This window comes from Homalodisca vitripennis, chromosome 1 (assembly GCF_021130785.1).
Source record: "Homalodisca vitripennis isolate AUS2020 chromosome 1, UT_GWSS_2.1, whole genome shotgun sequence".
In the NCBI taxonomy this organism is placed as follows: Eukaryota; Metazoa; Arthropoda; class Insecta; order Hemiptera; family Cicadellidae; genus Homalodisca; species Homalodisca vitripennis.
In genome coordinates, this window is record NC_060207.1 from 137794936 (window position 1) to 137819185 (window position 24250).

General features: G+C 31.3%; 1 protein-coding gene across 1 annotated transcript; it reads left to right on the forward strand.

Moving 5' to 3' along the window:
* Nucleotides 1-23700, forward strand: LOC124371924 (solute carrier family 25 member 44). The gene is made up of 5 exons (XM_046830298.1): nucleotides 1-494; nucleotides 5679-5965; nucleotides 8271-8457; nucleotides 16018-16145; nucleotides 23334-23700. The coding sequence occupies exons 1-5, from the start codon at nucleotides 326-328 to the stop codon at nucleotides 23523-23525; spliced, it is 963 nt and encodes a 320-aa protein (XP_046686254.1). The 5' UTR covers nucleotides 1-325; the 3' UTR covers nucleotides 23526-23700.
* Nucleotides 23701-24250: the final 550 nt, after the last annotated feature.

Here is a 24250-nt window from a genome sequence, read left to right on the forward strand (position 1 = left end):
AGTAGTTACTCTCTTCTGTTGGATCAAGGGTTAGGTTAATGGTAAGGAAGTCGTCTGCTACTGTCAGTAATTGTTAATTTCATGGAATTTATGGAGTTTTAAACTGTTCATCCTTTAAATCAGCAACTAAAGTTAATATAATAATGGTGCTGTTAACGTGACCAAGTGGTTAAGATGTATCCAGAAGCTTTGGGTTTGAGAGCGAAGAATAACAACCTGAACACAGTACAGCAGTGGCTGTTGTCCGTTACGTTTTTTGTGGTATTAATGTCATGTTTTCATTACTAACGTCTTTTAAAGTATATTTTTATTTACACATTTTGCCATGGAAGATTCTGCTCATTATGTAAGAACCATAGAATGGGATATGATGGACAAGACCAAATTCTTCCCTCTGAGTATGCTAAGTTCTTTTTGTGTTAGAGCAAGTTTATATCCTCTTACGCTAATAAAAACTAGGTTACAAGTACAAAAACATGGACAGATGTATAAAGGTAAGAAAGTCAAGTGTGCTTTTAGTTTTACTAAAACATGTAGTCAGATATATTAGACATGGTCATATATATGCTAGTTCTATATTCAAGAAATTAATAAAAAAAAAAATAATCAACTTAACATGTCTGTATGTTAACATGTTGATGCAATTAGGTTCTAGTTACACCAACCCTTAAATAAGCATATAACTATATGCTAGCCTATATACTGAATATGAGATTTCTTTGTCAAATGTAGCCTATCTATTTAAAAGTTAGGCTATTAATATTTAAAATTTTACCCCTCGGTGGACAGCCATAAATCAGCAAAATAGATTAAGTTTTTAACTTTAGAACAAAAACCTGTTTACTAATATATTTTGGTGTAAAACTTGGTGTGTGATAGTAAATTTGGACCAAATAAGGCTACAGTATAATAAGTGGCCACCAACACAATTGGATTATGTTTATCGATCTTAAATATTGATACTATCGAATACGATATCTGACCTATAGATATTCATAAGTAATCATTGCCAGCTTTCTTTATTTAACTAGCGACATCATTACCAGCTGTTGCTAGTGATATTACCAGCTGTTGTTATTTCGTCTATGTAGGAGAAGGCTAGTGACAACAGGCACAATAGCGCTGAATGTGCAGATATTGGCTCAAAATAATTTTATAAACCTTGAGCAATGTTTTAAATGGTTACAAGATAATAACCTTGCTCCTTTAAATCCGAACTGTCCAGTTTGTATTGACGAGATGAAAACTAGAATTAAGCTTAAAGGTAAAAATTGAAGAAAGGTAAGAACAAACATGACGTATCTAAAAAAATCAATATAGGAGTTATACACGAAGCACAGGTAATGCATTTAGGCATTACAGACCATTCTTTAATTTCTGTAACTTTGTAGATATGTACTAAAGCACCAAAAGTCAATCACGGATTAGAAAAAATAAATTATGAATCGTTATTTACTGAGCTAGGTGAAATGGACTGGGATGATGTTATAGGTGAATCATCTTTATCTGGGCTTTCGAGTTACTCATTTACAAGATTAATACAGCAGTTAAAAATAACACCCACTCTTACAAAACCACAAGTAGAAATAAAGCAACTCACACCATGGATAACTGAAGTCTTGTGTAAACGTATTAAAATCAGAAGAAAAATATGTAACTTATTGAGAGCGAATCCTCATGATGAAAGAATGAAATTATATTACAGACGATACAGAAATAGTTTAAGTGCTGATTTAAGAACTAGGAAAGACGAATATTACATGATTCTGTTTATAAATTGTGATGGAAACCCTAAGGCTCAGTGGAAATTAGTAAATAACTTAATAGGTGAAAGTAAAAGCAAACCTTCAGTTAGTGAGTTGGTTGTTAATGATGAAAAAGTTACTGATAAACAACAAATTGCAACAGAGTTTAATAGGTTTTTTCTTAGTATTGCAGATAAGTTGAGAAGTACTATCAACTATGCAAAGGTAATTAACAACTCTTATTACAACCACGCCTTTCCCGAAGAAAGTTCACCTAGGACAATATTTTTAAGACCAACTAATCAGGATGAAGTTATGAAGCTTATTAAAGACTGAAAAACAATAAATCTTCTGGTTCAGATAATATTAGGGGTTACTTGTTAAAAAAAGTACATAATTATATAACCCCAATCTTAACTTATCTTTTTAATTTAGAAGCATTCAAGGAGTTTTTCCCCAATGCCTTAAAATAGCAACAGTTATTCCAATATTTAAACATGGCGACAGGATGCAAACTAACTGCTATAGGCTAATTTCTTTATTGTCTACGTTCGCAAAAATATTAGAAAAAAATAATTAAAAAAAGATTAATTGATTTTTTTCAAGTCTACAAACTTTTTAAGTGAAAATCAGTATGGGTTTAGGCAATGCCTAAGTACAGAAGATGCCTTAATTGATTTCATGGATAATATATACAACTCTGTTAACAGTGAAAATAAATGTGCTGGTTTATTTGTTCACATAACAAAAGCTTTGATACAGTTGATCATGGTATACTTTTAAATAAATTACGGTTGGCAGGAGTACGGGGTCATGCTTATGAATGGTTAGTAAGCTACCTAACAAGATAGAGAACAATATGTGAAAATTTATGGCAAATTTAGTGAGTGTGACATTATTAGATATGGAGTGCCCCAAGGTTCAGTTCTTGGCCCAGTCTTGTTTTAGTATATATTAATGAACTGTGTAAAGGCAGGTTACATGGCCGATTGACAGCGTTTGCTGATGATACAGCGCTATCGTACACTAATCCAAATCTACTAGTAATTCACAACTGAATGCAGGAAGATTTAAATTATTTGCGTTTTTGGTTTGATAAGAATTTTATGATATTAAGTAAAAAAACAAAATACATTGTTTTTGATACAAAAAGCAAACTAAATTTTGAAAATCCACTATGTTATCATGACTTAGAATGTAAAAATAATAGCAACTGTAATTGCTTAAAGTTGGAATCGGTGACTCAAATTAAATACTTGAGGTTTAATAATAGATTCAAATCTTTCTTGGAAGAGCCATGTAAACAAATGAAAGAGAGAGAGAGCTGGTGAGAACTGTCAGGAGTTTTTACTTGTTAAGGAACATTTGTGCAAAAAAAGTCCTGATTAACATGTATCATGGCCTAGTTGGATCTCGATTAAGATATGGACAAGCATGCTGGGGAGGCACTTACGTCAGCACATTATATCCTATCATAATCCTCCAAAAGACCTTCCTCAGAATCATAACCAATTCCCGTTTTACTGATCATTCCTGGCCATTATTTATGGAGTTAAAAATTCTTCCCTTTCGTAATTTGTATATTTATAACGTTCTAAAAATATTTGTTATCAGAAATTCAAAAAATTTTGACGAACGGAATTTACATTATACATTAAGAAGCTATTCTGTTTTTGTTCCTAAATCAAATCTAACTATGGTTTAACCATTTTTTTCGTGGAGTGCACCAAGGATATTCAATTTAATTTCTAAATATATTGATAAAAATGTCTCCTTAAACGTATATCTTAAAAATTTAAAATCGTTCCTTTTAAGTTTATCAGATTGTGAAAGCTTTCTCCGGGTAATTTCTTAAGAGAAATGTCCATGTCATAAATTGGCATAGGGTACTCTAGGAACTGCTAGGCTGTTAGTTTATAAGCACTTTATGTATTATAAAAAGGATTTATTACTTTTAATAATGTATTTATAATTCAATTACTTGTTTCGCGAAGTCTTTTTATTTATTATTTTTATTAGTTTTGAAATTATGTGCACAAACTTTTATATCTGAAGCTATGTGCATTGTAGTAATGCAGCACAGCCATCCTCCAAGTAGTTTTTTGTTAATAATAGGGATGGCTACCCCAAACAGGCTTGCCTAAAGGGTATGTCTACTATTTCACAGCTTTGTAGATACCTAGAAAAGTATTTATAATTTAAGAAAAACTGTATAAATTAATCAACAAAATTAACTTCTCTTTATGTTAATGTCTATTTCAGTTATTGTTTATTTCAAGAAATGTATATTATATCGTATATGTACATCATATTCTATATGTATATCATATGTGTGTAAATGTATTAACTGTTTATCATAGTTGTGGAATAAAGATTTTTTTGAAATTGATCTAAAAATGATCTTAAGAAGACTTTTTTTAACATTCTAAATTTGGTATTATGAATATAATGAAAAATCTTGTGTACTATTTTAGTGGAAATCAAAGAAACTATGGCTTTTAATTATTAATGAATGTACTTTTGATGGCATCAATACCTGAAAATGCCATTTTAGATTGGCTACAGTAATCGTAAATACTACGTTTCTTAAACATTGTTTAAATATAGTTTATTTATTTTATGCAATTAGAAACTAATATATTTATATTACATATAAAAGTATAGCTTCACCATAATATGATTTTAAAAGCATAAAACTTAATTCAGTTTCACTCAAATTTAATTCAAAGTAAAATTGTGTTTGAAATACTTTTAAAATTAAAATCATGTGTTTCGTTTCTGACTAATGGTGGCAAGAACAGTGACGTTTCACAAGCAGACACATTTATCCTTGAAAATACATCAGGTAATTAAATGTTATTGTTTTGTTGTAATTATATGAATGATGTATTTAATTTGTAAATTATATTAATATTTATACCTTAATTTATAAGATTGAAAACAAGCAAATCCATATTGTTCTTTGAAATATCTATTACATTATTTTGTCAGACATTTTGTTTGAAGTCTTTTGACAGTTTGCTTTCAGTCGGTTGGATAGTCATGGATATCGATGATTCAAATCATTCGATAATCATAATCCAATTGTGTTGGTAGCCGCTTATTATACTGCAGCCCCAAATAATTGTTTAACAGTTTTTATGGAAAAAAGCATGCTGAAAATCAGCAGAATATGCCACTATTTTTAAACTTGGGAGAAAAACTTGTATTTTCATTGGAACATGCTTTTCTGACTCATTTTGATATTAAACGTTTAATAGAAAGTTTGCACGATCTATTCTGGGGATATAATGAAACTACATTAATAGAAAGAGCATACTTTATTTGGCTTACTGTGAAAATAACAGATCATTATGATTGATTGGTTCTTGTTTTCTTCCTTTTCAAAGGAAAGGATATCAGCAAGATTGAGGCTACTCTGTTCTTAATACTTGTTATTGCATTATATAATCTGTATTTGTTCATGTCAAATAATCAATGCAATGTAGGCTATGCTGTAAAAAGTATATTTTTATTTTTACTTCAAACTTATTTAGTTAGTATTCTCTGATTCTTAACAAGACAAACAATATAACACTTTATACAAATTTTTAAAGTTTATAAAGGGACCCTGTAAAACCTACAAAAATCAGTGCTCATTTTAGAACTTTAAATAGACGCATCCAGGATTAAACTACTGTACAGTGAGTGACTTTCCATTAGCTATAACACAAACAAAACTTTCTCTGTTGGTGATCTTGAGTATCAACCATCCAGTATGCATTGGTGCCTCTGCTGCACTCAACATGTAAAGAAGTGAGTAGATTAGGAATATTACGTATTTGACTAAAAGCCTTGATTATAGATCCTTCTATAATCAAGGCTAAAAGTAAGAAAAGGAAAAAAACTCCAAGAAATTCTGTACAACAATTCTGTAACAATGACTTTTTTCAGGTATGATTGACGCAGCTTGTAAAATTTACCAAAGTGAAGGTGCCAGTGGTCTTTACAGAGGATTTTGGGTCAGCTCTGTTCAGATAGTGTCTGGAGTTATGTACATAGCAACATATGAAGGGGTACGACATATTCTCACACAACACAATGCAAGTGCTTCTACAAAATCTCTTTTGGGAGGAGGCTGTGCTTCAGTTGTTGGACAAACTGTAATAGTGCCGTTTGATATTTTATCACAACATCTCATGGTCCTCGGAGTAGCTGAGTCAAAGTACAACAAGAACAAGGCGAGTATTAAAATTATAAACAATGTTTAATATGTTTTGCTTAGATATTTATGTATGGTTACAGCACAGTAATAGGTCATGTTTAGAAAAATAAATTTAAGTTCTATAAAAATGTGGAATTTACAATTATATTAGGAGTTATCGAGAAATGATATGAAATTACGGTATATTTAATTTAACACCTTCACTATATCATGAGACATATATGACTTTAGTAAAGCTAGATAGTATCTAGATACATTGACTGGAGTCACTGTTAAATTATGTTTTATATTTATACAGCTTAAGTTGTAACCTTATCTCATCTGATCAGCACAGTCAGTCAGTTCAGTCTGCGCCATGAGTAAAGTGTGTACTAGCGTGGCTAAAAACATAATTATGAGTGCTTAAAATGGACATCGTAAGTGCTTTGGTTTCGAAAACTACAAAAACTTATGAAATAATGTACAAGTTTATAAATATATGGAGAAACAATATCCTGGAGTGTTATGTATGAAGTATAATCCAGTCCACCACACCTCTCCGGCCCTCACCCCTCCATGTGTGACCCATTTCACGTCTAATAATCTAAGCCAAACATTAAGAATGGACGTCTGTTTGGACTAACAGATGCTTCTTGTGCTACTAGAAAACAAAAATTTCAATTTTAAGATATATTTATGAGTGCAACTATGTATAAATGGTTCTAAAACAATTTAGAGATGATGGAAAAACAAAGATTTAGTGGGCAATAAAGGAACTGCATCACCTAAATAAAATCACAATAAATTGTGTTAATTATGTAACACGGTCTTCCTAAAACTTTTTCAGAGATTCTTCATACAACAATTTATGCCTATTCAAAAATACTATTTTATTTGTACCAAATTTATAACTACTATCATACTCAGTCAGTGAAAGTAACAAATTTACTGTGGGTAAAGATTAGTCTACTTTTAATATTTTTGTTTTCATACAATCATTGCCCAATATGATGAAAATTTAATTTACTGCCGCACCCTCAATATTTTTCACCCAACTATTTCATATTATTTCAGTCCATAATAAGATCTAATGAGCTCAGACAAGTGGAAAAAAGAAGAAAACAACGTTATTGATAAGGCACATTTAGCCTACTCAATTCAAATAACAGTATTAGTTGATTTTTCAGGTGGGAAATTCTTATAACATAAAAATGGGAATGCAGCAAAAACAATTAAAATGCAGGAAGCCTAACAAATAAAAAAAGTTATTTGTATAATAGTATAAATCTACCTAACTAACACGCTCTAGGTACCAGATCGTGCTGTGCCCATGTGTTTCAGTGAGATTAGTGTGTTTTCTTTTTTGTATGTTTATAACTGTGTACTTAGAACATCTTACTCGTCTTGTGTAGCAAACCATAGTGTTTTGTTGCAGCATTAGCTATCAAAATTATGGTAATATGAAATTAACCGTAGGAGTTGTGAATACATTTTCAATGTTATTACCTTATTGTATGTGTCCTCCTAAACAAAATAAAATAACATTTAAGAGCTGAAAATTTCAAGTAATGAAGTCGTAGAGCATTAAAATTGGAATTACTATTCTCAAGTAGAGCATTGTTTGATTGATCTAAATGTGTGTGAGTGTCCTGTAATCTGTGTGATATGGCTGTGAGTCAACCTCAATTTATTCTTTGTTATTGACGATGAAAGGTATGAAAGGATAATAAGATTTTTGACATTTGCCATCGTTATATATTACAAAATGTATAACACTACGTTTCAAGGAATGAATCTATCCTCTTTGTCAGGTGAGAAGACAATTATTAGTAAATATACATGTACTAAAAAGCTACAATTTGTGACAATTGGTTATTGCTTTTGTCAGCATGTACCCTCTTTTATTATTAAAATTATAACAAAAAATGCACGGAAGTTTTGAGATAAAAGAATGTGTTTGATTTTCTTACCAGCTGAGAATAGTTTGTTTTGGGTCGATACAAATGCCTCTGGCTCATCAATGCAGGTTGCAACAGTACCTGCAGTGATGGCACACTGATTTCAAAAAATAAAAAACATCCCTCAAGATAGTATGCACTACTATCAATAATTAGTATCAAAGTTCAAGGGAGTCTGATCTCAAATGTCCCTGGCCCATCAATGATAGTATCCGTCACACAACAGATCAAAGTTCAAGGGATTCTAATTAAAACTTTTTTTGGTGATTACAGAATTTCACCTGTAATTAATTATACTAGTTTTGTTAAAAGTTTTATTGGTTGTAAAAACATTATAGAATATTGCAAGGAGTAACGTTAAAAAATATTTATTTTTTGTTTCAGGCTGTACTCAATCCTCTCGGCATATTTTTGGATCCGAGGAAATCAAAATTACGTTTAACACTTGACATTGCTCAAGCAATATACCGCACAGATGGCATTAGAGGCTTTTATAGAGGTTATATCGCATCCTTGTGCACATATGTTCCAAATAGTGCCCTCTGGTGGGCCTTTTACCACCTCTATCAAGGTAATTTTATATTATCTTTCATGTTGTTCTTCTTGTTTGTGTTATATTTAATTTATAATTTATTCCCCTTGTACTTATACATGTTTTAAACTTATATTAAAATATTTAATTCTAAATTACTTTTATATCTAATTGTTTATATTCCTAAGGTTTCATGCTATTTTGTTACGCTATACAGTAATGTCACTGTTTTGCTGACAGGTAGTATCTGTATTCTTCTTTAATTTGTAATTCCTATTACCTGTCATTGTTTGTTTTGTGGATTATTTTTTATGGTTTTTTCTGGGTCTTGCCATATAAAGGGTGTAAATTAAGTCCTGATACGTCTGGATATATTCAAAATGGATTGAGATATCGATGTACAACCTTCACAATGATTATTAAAATACTTGTTTGGATTTTTTTGAGTGATAAAAAATGTTTCCCCCCTTTTCAAAGGAGGCTACGGTGGTGGGGAGAGGTAACTTTAAATTTTAAAATTGTAACCCCTATCTTGTGACATGTCATTTAACAGAAACACAATGATACTTAGAAAAAACCTCTACGCCTTTTCTAGTAAAAGTTATGGGCAAATAACACACAAAAAAATAATCTGTAGGGATAATGCCAATGTCTTGTGCATTTCAACACAATATATGCGTGATATCTTATAATAAGACTTTGAGGTACCCAGCTTATCCCTTTACGTAGTACTAATGTTTCTGGTGTGCTTAGTTTTTTTGATTCTTGCATGGTTTGGTTTTGGTGTCTTTTTCTAGGTGGCATTACAATGTAATGGGTTATTTACCAGTAACTGTAACTAGAATCGTTGTAGTGACATTTTGTTCATGTCTTTCTCTCTCCCCTCCTCCCTCTCCCTCTCCCCCTCCCCCATGTGCTACAGACTAGTGTTAGGATATCATATCAAGCATCATTAATTGGAAGACCATATATACCATACCATAAGGTTAAGTAATTCATCCATGCAGTGTTTAACCATCATAGAAGAGTACTCATCTTGACGAGCAGAGGGTTTGGGTTTCATTTTTGTTACTAATGTTTTCAATTCTCTTTCAGAGGAAGGTTGTAGTACACTTAGTGATATCCTGACATTCAGAGGAAATATTTTTCTTACTGCAGGTATTTTCAGAAGATTCATTTTTAGTGTTTCATCTGCTACAGAATTGAAAAATGTATTAAATCTATAAGTAATTTCTGTTGTGTCCTCAATTTTCGAATTGGAAATTATAATGTGGTCAGAGTCTAAGGTATTAGAGGCTTTCTTTTACCTTTGATTGTTTACCAAGGTCCAGATAGTTTTTTTTTATTGACAGATCTGTTAAAATAGTTGGTACTTTGCTTGTCGTCTTAAAGCCTTTAGCTTCAAGTTATAAATTTTTTAAAAATGATTTGCCCTCATCTTACCTTCTTCTAGGCTGTGAAACAGGTACTTGTCTTGAGACTGCAAGCATTGCCCTTTCAGATTTGTTTCAGCGTCATACTTGCGTTTTACTCAAGAGGTGGATCTCACACGAGATTTTTTTAAAGGGCTTTTAAGCTTCTTCTGCCAGGGCCGCTTCAAAAACCTATAACCAGTCATGAGTAGCAAGAAGCATTTTCAGAATCTCTTAACTCTCATCATTATAGTGCTGACGTGTGGATGAAGTTGGTAGAGTCATGGTTGCTTCAAAATCTAAACTGCAAAATTATCCAGTGTGATCTGAAATAGCTGTAGGAATTATCTGAACATTAATATCATCCTGGCTGCATATCAGGCTGAGGATATGCAAACTGTATAAGTGGAAGAGCTTGTGTCACTGGTAATTTTTGTAGGCGGCAGCAAAGCCCATCAATATAAAAAAATAATCAGGAACTCATTTAATGTCTTTGAATCATTAGAAGTTTTTAGGCGATCAACATTGAAATCTCCAAAAATGACTTTATGACATTGAGCAGTCTATGATTCAAAGATGAATGTGAGTGTCCGGGGATAAGGTAAAAAGATTCTTTATCATGCTTGGGAGATCTATAAGCATCCGCCACACACAGTTTTCTTCTTATTAACTTCAATTGTAAATGCAGATTCTTCACATACCAAGGGCATGCTAAAATGTTCTATATCTAGGGTGTTTACTTCATTGGAAAGACTGTCATGCTTATATATACAGCAACTCCTCCCTGTGATGTATTTATCTTGTTAAATGCAGAAAGAATTGTGTAGTTCAGAATTCTTGTTTTAAAAATATTCTCTTTGCTTTGCCCATGCTGTGTGATTATTAGAATGTCAGGGTGGAGAGAGAAAAAAAGATGGTTTAACTTTTCCATTTTATTCTCCTCCTCTCTTCTACATTTTGATATTTACAGTACATATTGTACGTGATGTACATGATTATTTTTAATCATCAATAATTCTATATTATATAATAAATTATATATATAAATACTAACAATGTTTAATGAGAAAGGCTGTTATATTCTATTTTGTTTTTAACATCTTTGTTTTTGTATTTTGTTTTAAATTTAAAAGAATATTTGAAAGAAAATTATTTTTCGTTTGACTGTCAAACAAGAAAAAAATTAGATGTATATTACTTTATTTAAGAAATAAATATCTTTCTTTCTTTAGTTTTTACTAATATTGTCTATGATGCAAGTACTATTCCTAACAGATGTGTAAATAAAGATTTATGACTATGACTAAAAGGATCCTGCTGATTATTGGGATATATTTCCATGTCAACCAAGTAATAGGTTTTGGAATCAGTAATAGCATAAATCTTTGTGCCTTATTTAGCTGGCTTATTTGTAATATGATGTTAAAAACGGTAATTGCCTTAAAAAGGCTTAAATATTTCATTTATTGTTACAAATGCTAGATACATACGTTATACTGTATATACACGAATAAAACAATTTACTAATAATAAAATATTTCTGAACAAAAGTCATCAACAATAGCTAAACACAAACAAAGTAACTTGAGTTGTGATAAAATCCTTATAGTGGACAGCCATGTCGTCACTCACGTGGTGGGAAAAAACTCACTGAGGAGTCACGCGGTTGCTTGTGTGGTGAGATTCCTACTGACCTAGTTTGTACAGTAAAATGTTGAAACTTCACTTGCTGAACTACTAATAGGCAAGGAAATATGCATAGACTGTGAGCCGCCACCTTATAATCTATTTTTTCCAACCATAAATTTTCTCATAAAGGTGGTGGGATAAATATATAACCAAAAAAATAATGACAAAACGTATAGATCTTGTAAATAGTTGTTCAACAACAACTGTACAGCTAATATGTAATAAATATTTAAGACAATTCATTTATAATAGCTGATAGTTTGATCAACCCAGGTATCACAACTAGTGCTGCTAACCATTAGTACCCTTTGAAGTACCTTTGGCAAGGTTTATTGTGTGAGAATTACCCAGTCTCTATAGTACCTGAAGAGACATCAGAGAGATAATAAACGTTCTTACTTAACATTTTTATTCAACAAATGAATTTGAATATTGTAGTAGAAACCTCAAATATATTACGTTAATATGATTATAACTGTTGTATTTAAAGTGATATATATATATATATATATATATAGGTATATATATATATATATATATATATATATATATATATATATATATATATATATATATATATATATATATATATATATATATATATATAAATAGATAGATAGATTATATTTGTAAATTTAAGTGATAAGCATTTTTATATTATTTTCCAAACAAATCCATTACAATTTTGCAAAAGCACTCTTTTGTTTTTATTCCTCTTATACTCACAAATTGTTAATGTGACAGGTAATAAAATTAAGCATACTTCTTTCAAATACCATTCTTCATTATGTCTAGCAGAAATTTAGATAATCATATAATTTGACTATAGCAAAATCCACTTAAAAGTAGCTAAAAGTAATTACCATTTCTACTATTACTTTTTACTATAGTTATAGCAAACTACTTGTTTTCAGTTAGTAATTGTAGTTATAACTAGCTACCTTTTAAAAGTAGTTTAACTTACTCAACACTAAAAAGCGTTGTCTTAATAATGTGAAAAAAGCTGTGTGTTTTTTCAAAGAGATGCCTTTCAGTTAAAAAATTATCTTATCTTCAAGTTTTAAAATAATCGAAGAACAAGTTTTATTTGAGTGCACTCTTATCTCCCAAGAGTAAAGTAATTACATCATGTAATGATCAGTACTAATTGACATTGTATTGATTGTAATTTTTCAACCAAAGAAGCCTACCTCCAAACTAAGCGAAATATTTTTATATCACAGTTTAAATAAAAATCGAATGTATTCAGTTTCCTGGGTCATAGAAGCTTAATATATATATATATATATATATATATATATATATATATATATATATATATATTGATATTACAGAGATCTTTCCATCTGATGGTGAATTATTTTTAAGTTATTGATTTAAAATGTTAAATTTGTAAGTTTTATGTGTTTAATCTGTAGATAGGTGTGATCTAAATCTTTCTTTATTTACCTACTATCAGTTACCCACAATTTCGTAAGTTTTGCACATAGATGAGCACTTCTGGTTTCAGTGAATTTTATTTTCAACACCTGAATTGACTTTGCCTTTCCATGATCAAGGAAATATGTTAAAAAGTGTATATTTATTGTCATTGTAATCTATTTCAATGTTGGTATTGTTTTGTTTCTGAGCTAATTTTGCTTCTTTCCTGATCAAGAAAATATATATACATACACAGCTTTGAGTAGCCTACTTAAAATATAACTAATGTAGGTTTCATAACAGTCTTTAAATGTAAGGTTGGACTGTATTGTCTCTTATATCAAGACTACATTATCTCTTATGTCTGTACTGCTGGCAGTTGCCCGCTGCTTTGCACGCAATTTAGTAGGTGTAGCTCGTGTATGACCACTGTTGGTTCAAGTGAATTATATTTCCGACGCCATGTTAAGTTTTCCTTGTTGCCACAATCACGATTATACATGAAAAAGTTTATATTTATGGCCATTGTAATTTACTTTGTTCTTATTTTTTTTGTACCCTATTGATTTTGCCTTCTTTCCCGATCAAGAAAATATATATTACAGATCAGAGAAGCTTATTTCTGACAAAAGTGAACTTAGATAGATTTTATACCAGTCTTTAAATTTATAGTAAAAATTAGATAGTAACATTGTTTTTTAGATCTAATACTTAATATTTGATAAAAATGTACAGTTCAAAGTACATTAACAATGACACTACGCATTTATTTCTCTGTAAACTGAAAATATTTTTAATATTTTAGAACATTTAGAGCTGGAATCGGTACATTAGTTTACATTAGTCGGGATCGAGCACAGTCATTCCCGACTTCTTCAAAGGGAGTCTTTGGTATCAAATTCTGACCATTTTATGTTTTAAGGCGTTTTGTAAGGTAGATGAGTACTTACCTTATCGCTTGAATTTAATACTGGGTTAAAAATATTTGTTATTTTTTAGAGTGTGTACTTTTTATAAATGTAAACAAATTGAAAATAATAAACAATGTTTGCACACAACAGTTGATTACATTAGACTTGCTATTTCAATTAATATTTCACAAATTAGAGACCAAGATGGGATTTTTCACCACTTTAAAGACCAGTGGGGCGTAGCCCAGAGGGATTTTCGAAATAAGAATAGGCCTATATTCATCCCAGGGACGATAAGAATGTTCATGTAAAATTTCAGTACAATCGTTTGATTAGTTTATGCGTGAAAGCAAAACAAACAAACAAAGGCACTTTCGCATTTATAATATTATTAGGATAGTCTATACCTTAATTATTCATATAACAATTTAGTTCAACCATTGATTATGTGTACGTATCAGCAATTGGTTTAATATACATTAGCCACTCTAAAAAAACATTAATGTCTTTTTATGTCCCACTCTGTAGTACAGTGGTTACGAAGAGATAAATGTTTGAACTGTCACAGTTAGAAGAAACAAACTGATAAGGAAATATATGACTACCAAAAAGGACATTATTTACATTTGTAATGGTGTATTTAAAAGCGAGTTTCACTTATCCTTAGACAGATTTTGTGTTTAAAGGATTGTAGCAAGGGATGAACTCTATCATTTTCTTCAATTACATTTCCAGCATCTGTTTTCTACTCATAGCATGTATTTTTGTGTAATTGTCTATGGTTATCAAACAGTATATAAATTATTGTAATATGAATGTCTTTAAATGTGTTCCATAAAGAAGGAATAAAAAAGGGTTGGTAAAATAACATTTATTTTAATCTTGTACAAATGGGGAGTTACACATATTTGAGTTGACAAATTGTTAAAAATATGTTTGACTGTATAAGGAAATTGCAAATCAATGAATGTGGCTCCCATTATAACAAATAACGTTGTGCTTTATTGGGTAGAGCAAAATTCAGTTGGCCTTGCTTTTGACAACAATAATAGTAAAATTATTGTCGCTCGCTAGCTAAGATTATCGATTTAAAAGTGTTATTATTAGAAGTAAACCTTACGTTCAAATTAAAATTAAATTTAAGTATGATTTTTGCAAAAACATATATAAATATAACATTTGTTTTCCCATAAGCTTTTGTTTGTAGTTACATTAAATTTTTTTAGTTTCTTTGCATATAGTACAAGTATTTTTCTAAATAAGCTTCATTATACTTGTGTATCATTATAGATGTATTACTTTAACTAAATTTATACATTTTACACAAAATCTGCTGTCCTAAAATACATTTTTGAATTGAAAACTATTTATTCCATTTATGTGAAAAACTTGGGTCACTTTGGTAGTTATTGGAAAGGGCCCTACAGATGAATGTCACAGATTAACAAGTCTGGGATGTAGGATGTCCATTTTAAAGCTCATACTTATCACTAACTGCCCAGTGTTTCCTATTCTAATCTATTCAATTTTTGCCTTGTGATTCGTCATATGCTTGGTGTTGTCATGCAAAAGATTAACATTTCTGGTTAATAGCTTCTTCCTTTTCATTCAAAATGACAAGTTTGAAGCATCCACTAAATCACAGTAATATACATAATTACATGTTGCATAATTTTACTGTGCATTGACTAGATAAAATTAATGTGAAAAACACCTTGTTGATAAAAGTGATTATTACTTTGTCTGGCCAACAACTGAATCTTTTCTTTCAGTGGTGCATCTTTACAACTTCTCCTTCACTCAATGTCTTATAAAAGACTGTTGTGAAGTGTAATTCCTAGTTGATTTCACGGTATTTCAATTTTCTGTCATGACAGTAGTAATTAGAATTTAGGCTCCAAAATTTGTCGATACATACCACATGATCAGTTATACACATGTTCAATAAATAATCTGCTCTTTAAACAAAAATATGCTTCTTTGAGAAGATAAATGTTCACGTGATGGCAACTTCCCATCACTAAACCCATATGATGGATAAAATATATTTTTACTTTTCACCATTCAATTATCTGATTGATTTGCGTGTATGGTTTTATGCAAAAAATGGAAGTATGGTCATACTGTGATAGAGAAGATATACTAATTTTATGTCATGATTACAGAGGAGCTGGAAAAGCTGTTCCCACCCGACACATCTCACCTGATGATCCAGTGTGTAGCCGGTACCCTAGGCGGTTTCACCACTACCCTTATCACCAACCCCATGGACACCATGCGAGCTAGGCTGCAGGTAACCTCTTCATACATTTCCATTTTCCCCTGATAGATGACTCTGTGTGATTACTAATGGCAAATGTTTTAAATAAAAAAAATTACAATGAATATATTGGAATTTCTTAACTACATAAAAAAAGGTTAACAAATAAGCAAATCAAATCAATTCAAACCAAATCAAATAATTTATTGTCAGTACACTACAATAGTGTATAACAACGTCAACAAGTTATAACAAGTGAAACAAGTTAAAGAAGCATACAATTACTAGCATTGTAAAATTCATTTACACTGTATATACACTTCTTAAGCAACATGTTTTTTTATGGAGGTTTCAAACCTAGGCCTAGATAATTTTTTTTATATATTTAGGTAAAGCATTGTACAATTTGATTCCCAGATACCTAAAGCTACTTTGCGTGCTTGTGTATTTACACTTCATCAGCAACAGATCATTCCTATTTCTCGTAAAATAGTTATGGTTATCACTAAGGCTAACAAGGTCATTCAAGTTATCTTTAACATAAATCAAAACACTTAATACATAAACAGATGGCAGGGTTAAAATATTAAACTTTGCAAACCAAGCTTTACAGTGATCTCTGTTAGATACACCAGCAATCAATCTAACAGCCCTTTTTTGCAGAAATAAAAAGTTTTGTTGCATACTGTGTATTGCCTATGAACATAAGCATAGTATACAAACAATAAATAATCAGTTGAAATTGTGCCCTTTAATGCCCTAATTAAGAAAACACCTTTAGCAACTCGAGAGGCTATATAGTTAATATGATCATGCCACTTGAGATTCGACTGAACATTTTACTTTAGAATATGATGAATTTATTTCATGTGGTTGATCTTTTTTTATTGCTTGAAGACTGTTATTGCTTATATATATTGTCATTTTATAACCTCGATATGTGGGTCTTTCGGCAAGTATGGTTATACAATACTAAAGGGTTGAAAGGGCAAAACTAATAACCCCCATCACTATGAACTTGAGGATTTATTGTGACTTAAGTCCAGGTCATCCTGAAACTCTTTATAAACCTCAAGATGCGCCTAGGAGCAAAAAGTCTCACTTAAGCGGATTTTAGAAATGCCCTGTGCAGGTGTCTCTCTCTACCTGATCAGGGCAATTGCTTCACAGCTACAAATGATGTGTACAGCAATCTCCCTGGACTCCCTGCAGAAGCGACAAGTGGGTGCCTCTCTTATTCAGAGGTACCCATCTTATAAAGGTGCTAGTTAAGGCTAAACATGCTGGTATTTGCAGGCAGTCATTTTATGAACAATAATTTTTGTATAAATTTTAAAATTTTAATTTTTAAAATTGGTTAGTAGTTTAATTAGAATCTTTTTTGTTTCGTTATTACCGGTATTTATCTGTTAGGTACGCATCACCACCGGCCCATTGCAGCCGTGCCATATCTCCAGGTATCAGCAGTCCTCGACCTTTTCTCATAAAAACTGCTCACATACATTGACTGCTAATAACTTCCATTACTAAGGTGTCTGTCAGTCCTGATTTTTTTTGGGATGGTCCCGATTTTTGAGGTTGGGTCCTGTAATTTTTAGAGTGTCATTTGGGACGGCTGTTTGTCCCGAATTTAGATAAGGGATTGCCATTCATCCCATATTTGTTTGTCATTTCAGAATAATTCCTCAAATATTAATTTGTGTAATCCAAATTTACTAAGTATATTACCGAAAATCTTAAAATGCAGCTTGTACAGTTATGAATGAATATCATTTGCCACTTTTATTTTTTACTCTTACCCTCTCACACTACCTTGTACAAACGTACAGCAAAGGAGTGGATGAGCAAGGAACTGGCTCTGTCATCCGGCCATCAGACAGCGGATAGAGTGTAGTATATAGATAGGAAAATTTGGGTGAATCATTGTTTCAGCTTTGTTTTAACATTTAGCCGCCATATCAGTGGAGTCCTGGTTCTCGTACAAGTTGGAGTGTTGTTTGTTGTTGTTTAAAAATCGTGTTTTAATTTTGCCTGTTTTTTTTTTAACATATTTTTTGTAAGTTTTTTAATTAGTTTTATAAAACCGAAGAAAGAGATGGTGGCTGTAAAAAGTGTCAGAGTAGTTTTAATGTCAAATTACAAAAAGGATTCTCTTTTGTAAAAAAAGTACAAAAGTACCTCCTATTCAGACGTTCGATGTAATACTTGTGCTTTAAGTTTTAATATAAGCCATGGGAGATGATCTGATATTAAACTACATAATTGTAAATAGTGACAAGCACAAAAGAGCAATCGCTTCTGTAATGTCTAGTTCCCGTTTTACCTCATTTTTTAAAACTAAAGAAGCTACTGGGAAAGAATTGCAAGTGGCTGCTATTGAAGGCGCATTTGCTTACCACGCGGTTCAGCACAATCAATCTTTTAGATCAACGGATTGTACATCCAAACTAATTCAAATGTTAGTGGTGCCAAAGTTTTCTTCTGCCAGAACTAAGGGAGAAGCCATTATTACTGGAATTTTGGCTGATGACTGTGTAATGACTGATACATCCAGTCACAATCAATCAATCATATTTGATAAAAAATATCCCCAGTCCTTCTCAGATATTTTAAAGCTTTTAAAGGAGTACAAGTTAAATTGTGGGAGTTAAAATGTTTGTCTTGTGAAAACTCTGACCTTATAAGTGAGTTATTAAATGGAAGTTTGGGCAACATAGATGCCAAAGAAAAAAACAGTAGCACTACGCACTGACAATTGTAATTTTGTAATACAAAAATATAGAGCAACCCCAGCCATACTACGCATTTTTATGATGGCATGTATAAAGGACCTCTGATAAGTTGGTAAAAGAAAATATCTATACTTGAAACTGGTAAGAACATGGTTGTAGTTCAAGCATGAATTAATTGATTGTAAAACCTAATGGTAGAACATTGCATAAGCTGTAGTAGCAATACGTTTTAAGATATTTAGGTTAATATTTTAAATAACATATTGCATGTAAATTTTGTTATTTTTACTAATGACTATATAAATCACAATGCAAAGATACAATGCCTTAATTCTTAGCTTCATTCAGCAAAGTGGTTTTGGATACTACAATGATTATGAATCATTACTATTGATTGGTCAGTAATGTATATTAATTACTTTTTAGTTACCAAATCACTAACATGAGATTTTGCATATCAATGTTATTGCAATAATATCCAAATATTGTTTTGTACTTTCATTCAAAATGTATCTAACATGAGCTTTTTCAATTTACCTAGTGTAATAGTCTGACTGGCTACAGATTTGACACAGTGTTGTGTGTATATATATATATACATATATATATATATATATACAATTATATATATATATATAATTGTATATATATATATATATATATATATATATATATATATATATATATATATATATATATATATATATATATATATATATATATACAGGGTGATTCGGTTAGTGTTACCGGCACTTTCTGAGCTGATTGTACTATAAAAAATAAAGAAAAAAGTTCATATAAACATGGGTCCGGAAATGCTTCCTTACTGGGTTATGGCCAATTGAAGATTTCACCAAAAAGTGTGTGCAGGAGGTCAAATGATGATTTGCCGCGTGTTTATGAAGAGATATTTATAGGCGAATGCAACTTTTTCTAACGGATTTTTAGATGAGAAATTGAATAAAGTTCATCTCATAGCTGTATCTCATTTAGTTTTTTTGTTATACTACAAAAAACAGAAATAAATTAATTTTGAAAACACTTTTTTAAGGTTTAACGGACAATTATTTTGTTAAATAGGCATTGAAGACCCACATTTTTACAAAGAAACTTGCTGAAAATTTAATTCTGAATAAAATTATGTGCCACACGGCTATTAACAGCGAAGTATTAGTTTCTGGAATTTAATTTTACAACAAACATTCTACCAAGCAAGAAATTCCAAAGCAAAGGAAAACCGCATTTTAATGACATAGAGTAGCCTACACATAAGATTTATTAGGATGCAATTTAAATTAAGTTTTAAATAAATTATTGTTTTTCATCTAAAGCTTATAATACTACGTACCACTTTCATAACAGGTGTTCAAAAATCAGTCCTTGTACTTCAATACACTTAGCAGCTCGCTTTCTGATTGATCGAGTTATCCTCCGCAACGCTGCACGATTGTTTTTGATTTGTGCGGCGGCATCTTCAATTCGATTTATTAACTCTTCACGTGTATTTACTTTTTCCTGGTACACCAGGTTCTTCATCCAACCCCATATACAGAAATCTAATGGAGTTAGATCTGGTGATCTTGGTGGCCAAGTGTGTGGTCCACCGCGACCAATCCATCGCCCGGGGAAACTGCTCGTTTAAGTGCATTGTTACATTATGGGAAAAGTGGGCAGGGGCACCATCATGTTAATAAATAATATTGCACCTTGCTGCTAATGGAACATCTTCTAATAATAGTGGTAGTTGTTCTGTAAGGAATTCTAGGTACATGCGGGAAATTAGATGTCCTCGGAGAATGAATGGTCCTATTAATCGATCATGAATGAGTCCACACCATACATTTACACTAAATCTGTGTTGAAAGTTGCGCACGATTGTACTATGTGGATTTCCCTCTGCCCAAGTGTGTTCATTGTGAAGGTTGTTGACGCCATCTCGGGTAAATTGAGCTTCATCAGTGAATAAAATGGTTCTATGATGTTGACGGTTTCTAATTAACCAGTTGCAAAATTCCAATCGAAGAGGAGGATCTGTTGGTTGAATACTTTGAACTTGTTGTTTATGGTAAGGGAACATGCTATTTTTGCGCAAAGTTCTCCATACTTCAGACTGAGACACTGCGAATCGCCTAGAAAGACGCCGTGTACTGACACCAGGACTGCGTTCAGTAGCCATGATTATAGCCTCTTCCATATCTACATTATTCTGGGCAGGGCGATCCCGATAATTATTAATACTAGGAAGTTTACCTGTTACTCTTAGGGTACGAAATGATCCACTGATCGTTTTTGGGTTTGGAACTCTGCGATTAGGAAATCGTCTTCGGTATTCTGCAGTAGCAGCGGTTGCATTTCCGTCACAAACGCCTAAGACAAATACCATGTCGGCATATTCTTCCGTTGTAAATAACAAAGGCATTGCAATTGTGATAGTAAGTTACTTTAAAATACACTTCACTAACAAACGAGTAGTAAATTAATTGTATTAAATTGCACTCATTAAACTAGTACAGAATTGGTAACAAATAATTTGGATTCCTCAATAAATTGCAGTGTATTGTTGAACAGCTGATTTGTGATACCAACTTATAAAAACATAATTTACCTTCTGTAAAGCTAACGTGACAAAGATATGTAGGTACATGATGTAACCATTTGGATAGTCCTAAAAAGTAATAGTATTATTGTTTTTTAGTTGAGCATTAATCTATTAAAATCGTATTTACAATTGTATGCTAATCAATTATTTGTGTACCTTATATCATTACATTACGGTGTTTATTTACTAAATACGTATTTCTTGCTTGGTAGAATGTTTGTTGTAAAATTAAATTCCAGAAACTAATACTTCGCTGTTAATAGCCGTGTGGCACATAATTTTATTCAGAATTAAATTTTCTGCAAGTTTCTTTGTAAAAATGTGGGTCTTCAATGCCTATTTAACAAAATAATTGTCCGTTAAACCTTAAAAAAGTGTTTTCAAAATTATTTTATTTCTGTTTTTTTGTAGTATAACAAAAAAACTAAATGAGATACAGCTATGAGATGAACTTTATTCAATTTCTCATCTAAAACTCCGTTAGAAAAAGTTGCATTCGCCTATAAATATCTCTTCATAAACACGCGGCAAATCATCATTTGACCTCCTGCACACAATTTTTGGTGAAATCTTCAATTGGCCATAACCCAGTAAGGAAGCATTTCCGGACCCATGTTTATATGAACTTTTTTCTTTATTTTTTATAGTACAATCAGCTCAGAAAGTGCCGGTAACACTAACCGAATCACCCTGTATATATATATATATATATATATGTGTATATGTGTATATATATATGTGTGTGTGTGTGTGTGTATATATATATATATATATATAAAATAAGGCTATTGCCACTTATACAAATTTAATGTAAATCAAAGTCATTTGACAGGTATTTGGTCTTCCAATCATAAGTTAGTTTGGTTATTTAAACGCATATGTGACAGATACGGCCAAATACAAAATAATTGAATCGTAAAAAGTGAGGGCTCTGTGGTGTAATGGTAGCACATTCACCCGGCAAGTGAGAGATCCGGGTTCGAGTCCCGGCAGAGTGAGTACTTTTTGCGATTCAATCAATCAATCAATCAATCAAACATCTTTATTTCATAAAAATGTACATATCGTACAAGAAATAGTGTCAACAAAGTAATTGGTTTTAATTTAAACATTTACAATGTCTGTGAACAATAAAAACAAATGAGATAAAACAGAAAACAAGAACCTCTTTATACACAAAATTACACATTCTTAACTAGGTTCGTGCAGATTAGTTTAGGGGTTTTCCCCTTCTTCGGGCCAGAACAACATTAGTTCTAAATACAGGTTTTTACAAACAATCATACAAACATTGAGCCTACAAATAAAAATATTAAAATTAAGTGTTTTCACCTTCTTTCAACTTTTATACCTGTTCTATTAGAGTAGTCATTAACAATTTTCTTTTGAATAAAACGAAAAGGGGAAAAGCACAATGTATTTCAATGGTTTCTTAGAGTAAGTAGCTCTTCAGTTGAGTAAAATGCAGATTTTATTAAAAAATTTTTTTAATGATTTAAGAAATTTGTTCGGATTTTTCTCTTGTTTAATATTTTGCGGTAAACAGTCAACAAATTTGTTTCCTTTAAAAGAAGTTTTCTTTTCGAAAAAACACAATCTATGTTGTTCAACTTGTCGATGTGATCTAGTATTATATGTATGTACATTTTTCTCTATTGTAGTTTTATTATTTAAAAGTATGAATTTTATTGTCTCAAAAATATATAAGCTGTACACTGTAAAAATCTTCAATTCTGAAAATATATGTTTAACAGATTCAATATATATAAATTGCTGCAGAGGAATCCAAATGTTCAATCTCTTGTTGCCTAGTCTGATTGGCTGTCAGTTGTCACAGTCATGCATGGGTGCATTGTGTGAAATTAGCCGAACAGTTTTGAATGATTACAGGTCCACAGAACTGACACAATGTTGAAGACATTCCAAGTGCTGTGGGATGAGGATGGGATCCGAATGTTGTCCAAGGGGCTGTCAGCTCGGCTAGTGCAGTCAGTCTGCTTCAGCTTCTCCATTATCCTTGGATACGAGACAATAAAACGCATCAGCATCCGTCAGGAGTACAAAGAGCTGGTGCGATGGTAGCATTTAATAATCTTTTGTATGTTTTTATTTATATCTAAGGTATTAATAACTATTTGTAAGTATGTAGAAAGTGATGTTTTTCTTTCAATGAATGCATAATGTTTATGCACAAGTTACCATGAAATAAATAGAGAAAATGTGTGATGTATATCAGAATTAAATATTTTTATTTTCATTAGTTTTTTTATTAGTGAACCTTAAATTATACAATTCCTTTACTTATGGAGGTTCTGGCGTCAGTAGTCAATGGCCAACATAAATATATATATATATTATTAAAGCTTTCTAGGTTAAAGTATTTTTCTCCCTAATATACGGAAAATAACAATGTTGCTTATAGAAACTTAGTACAGTAAAGCATTGATAATCCAGATTAACTGTGAATTTATGCTTTCTGGGTTATTGAACTATCCGGATTAAAAAAAAAATGATCCCTTAAAAGGCCGATATATGCCCTCTACGTAAAAAACCACTATAATTGACTGTAATTTACTCTAATAGGAAGTTAATTAAGTATTTGTATCAAAAGCATAAAATAGCACTCTACAACAAAATACATCTGAGTGCAGCATTAAAATTTCTGGAAACAAATATACTACAATTTGGAAAAGTAGTGTTTTTATTAACATTTAGTAATACTACATAGTGTTTGAACTTTAAACAAATTTATTTATTGATTTGTGAAATACAGTAGTCATTTGATTTGCAGCTAAATCCCTCATTTG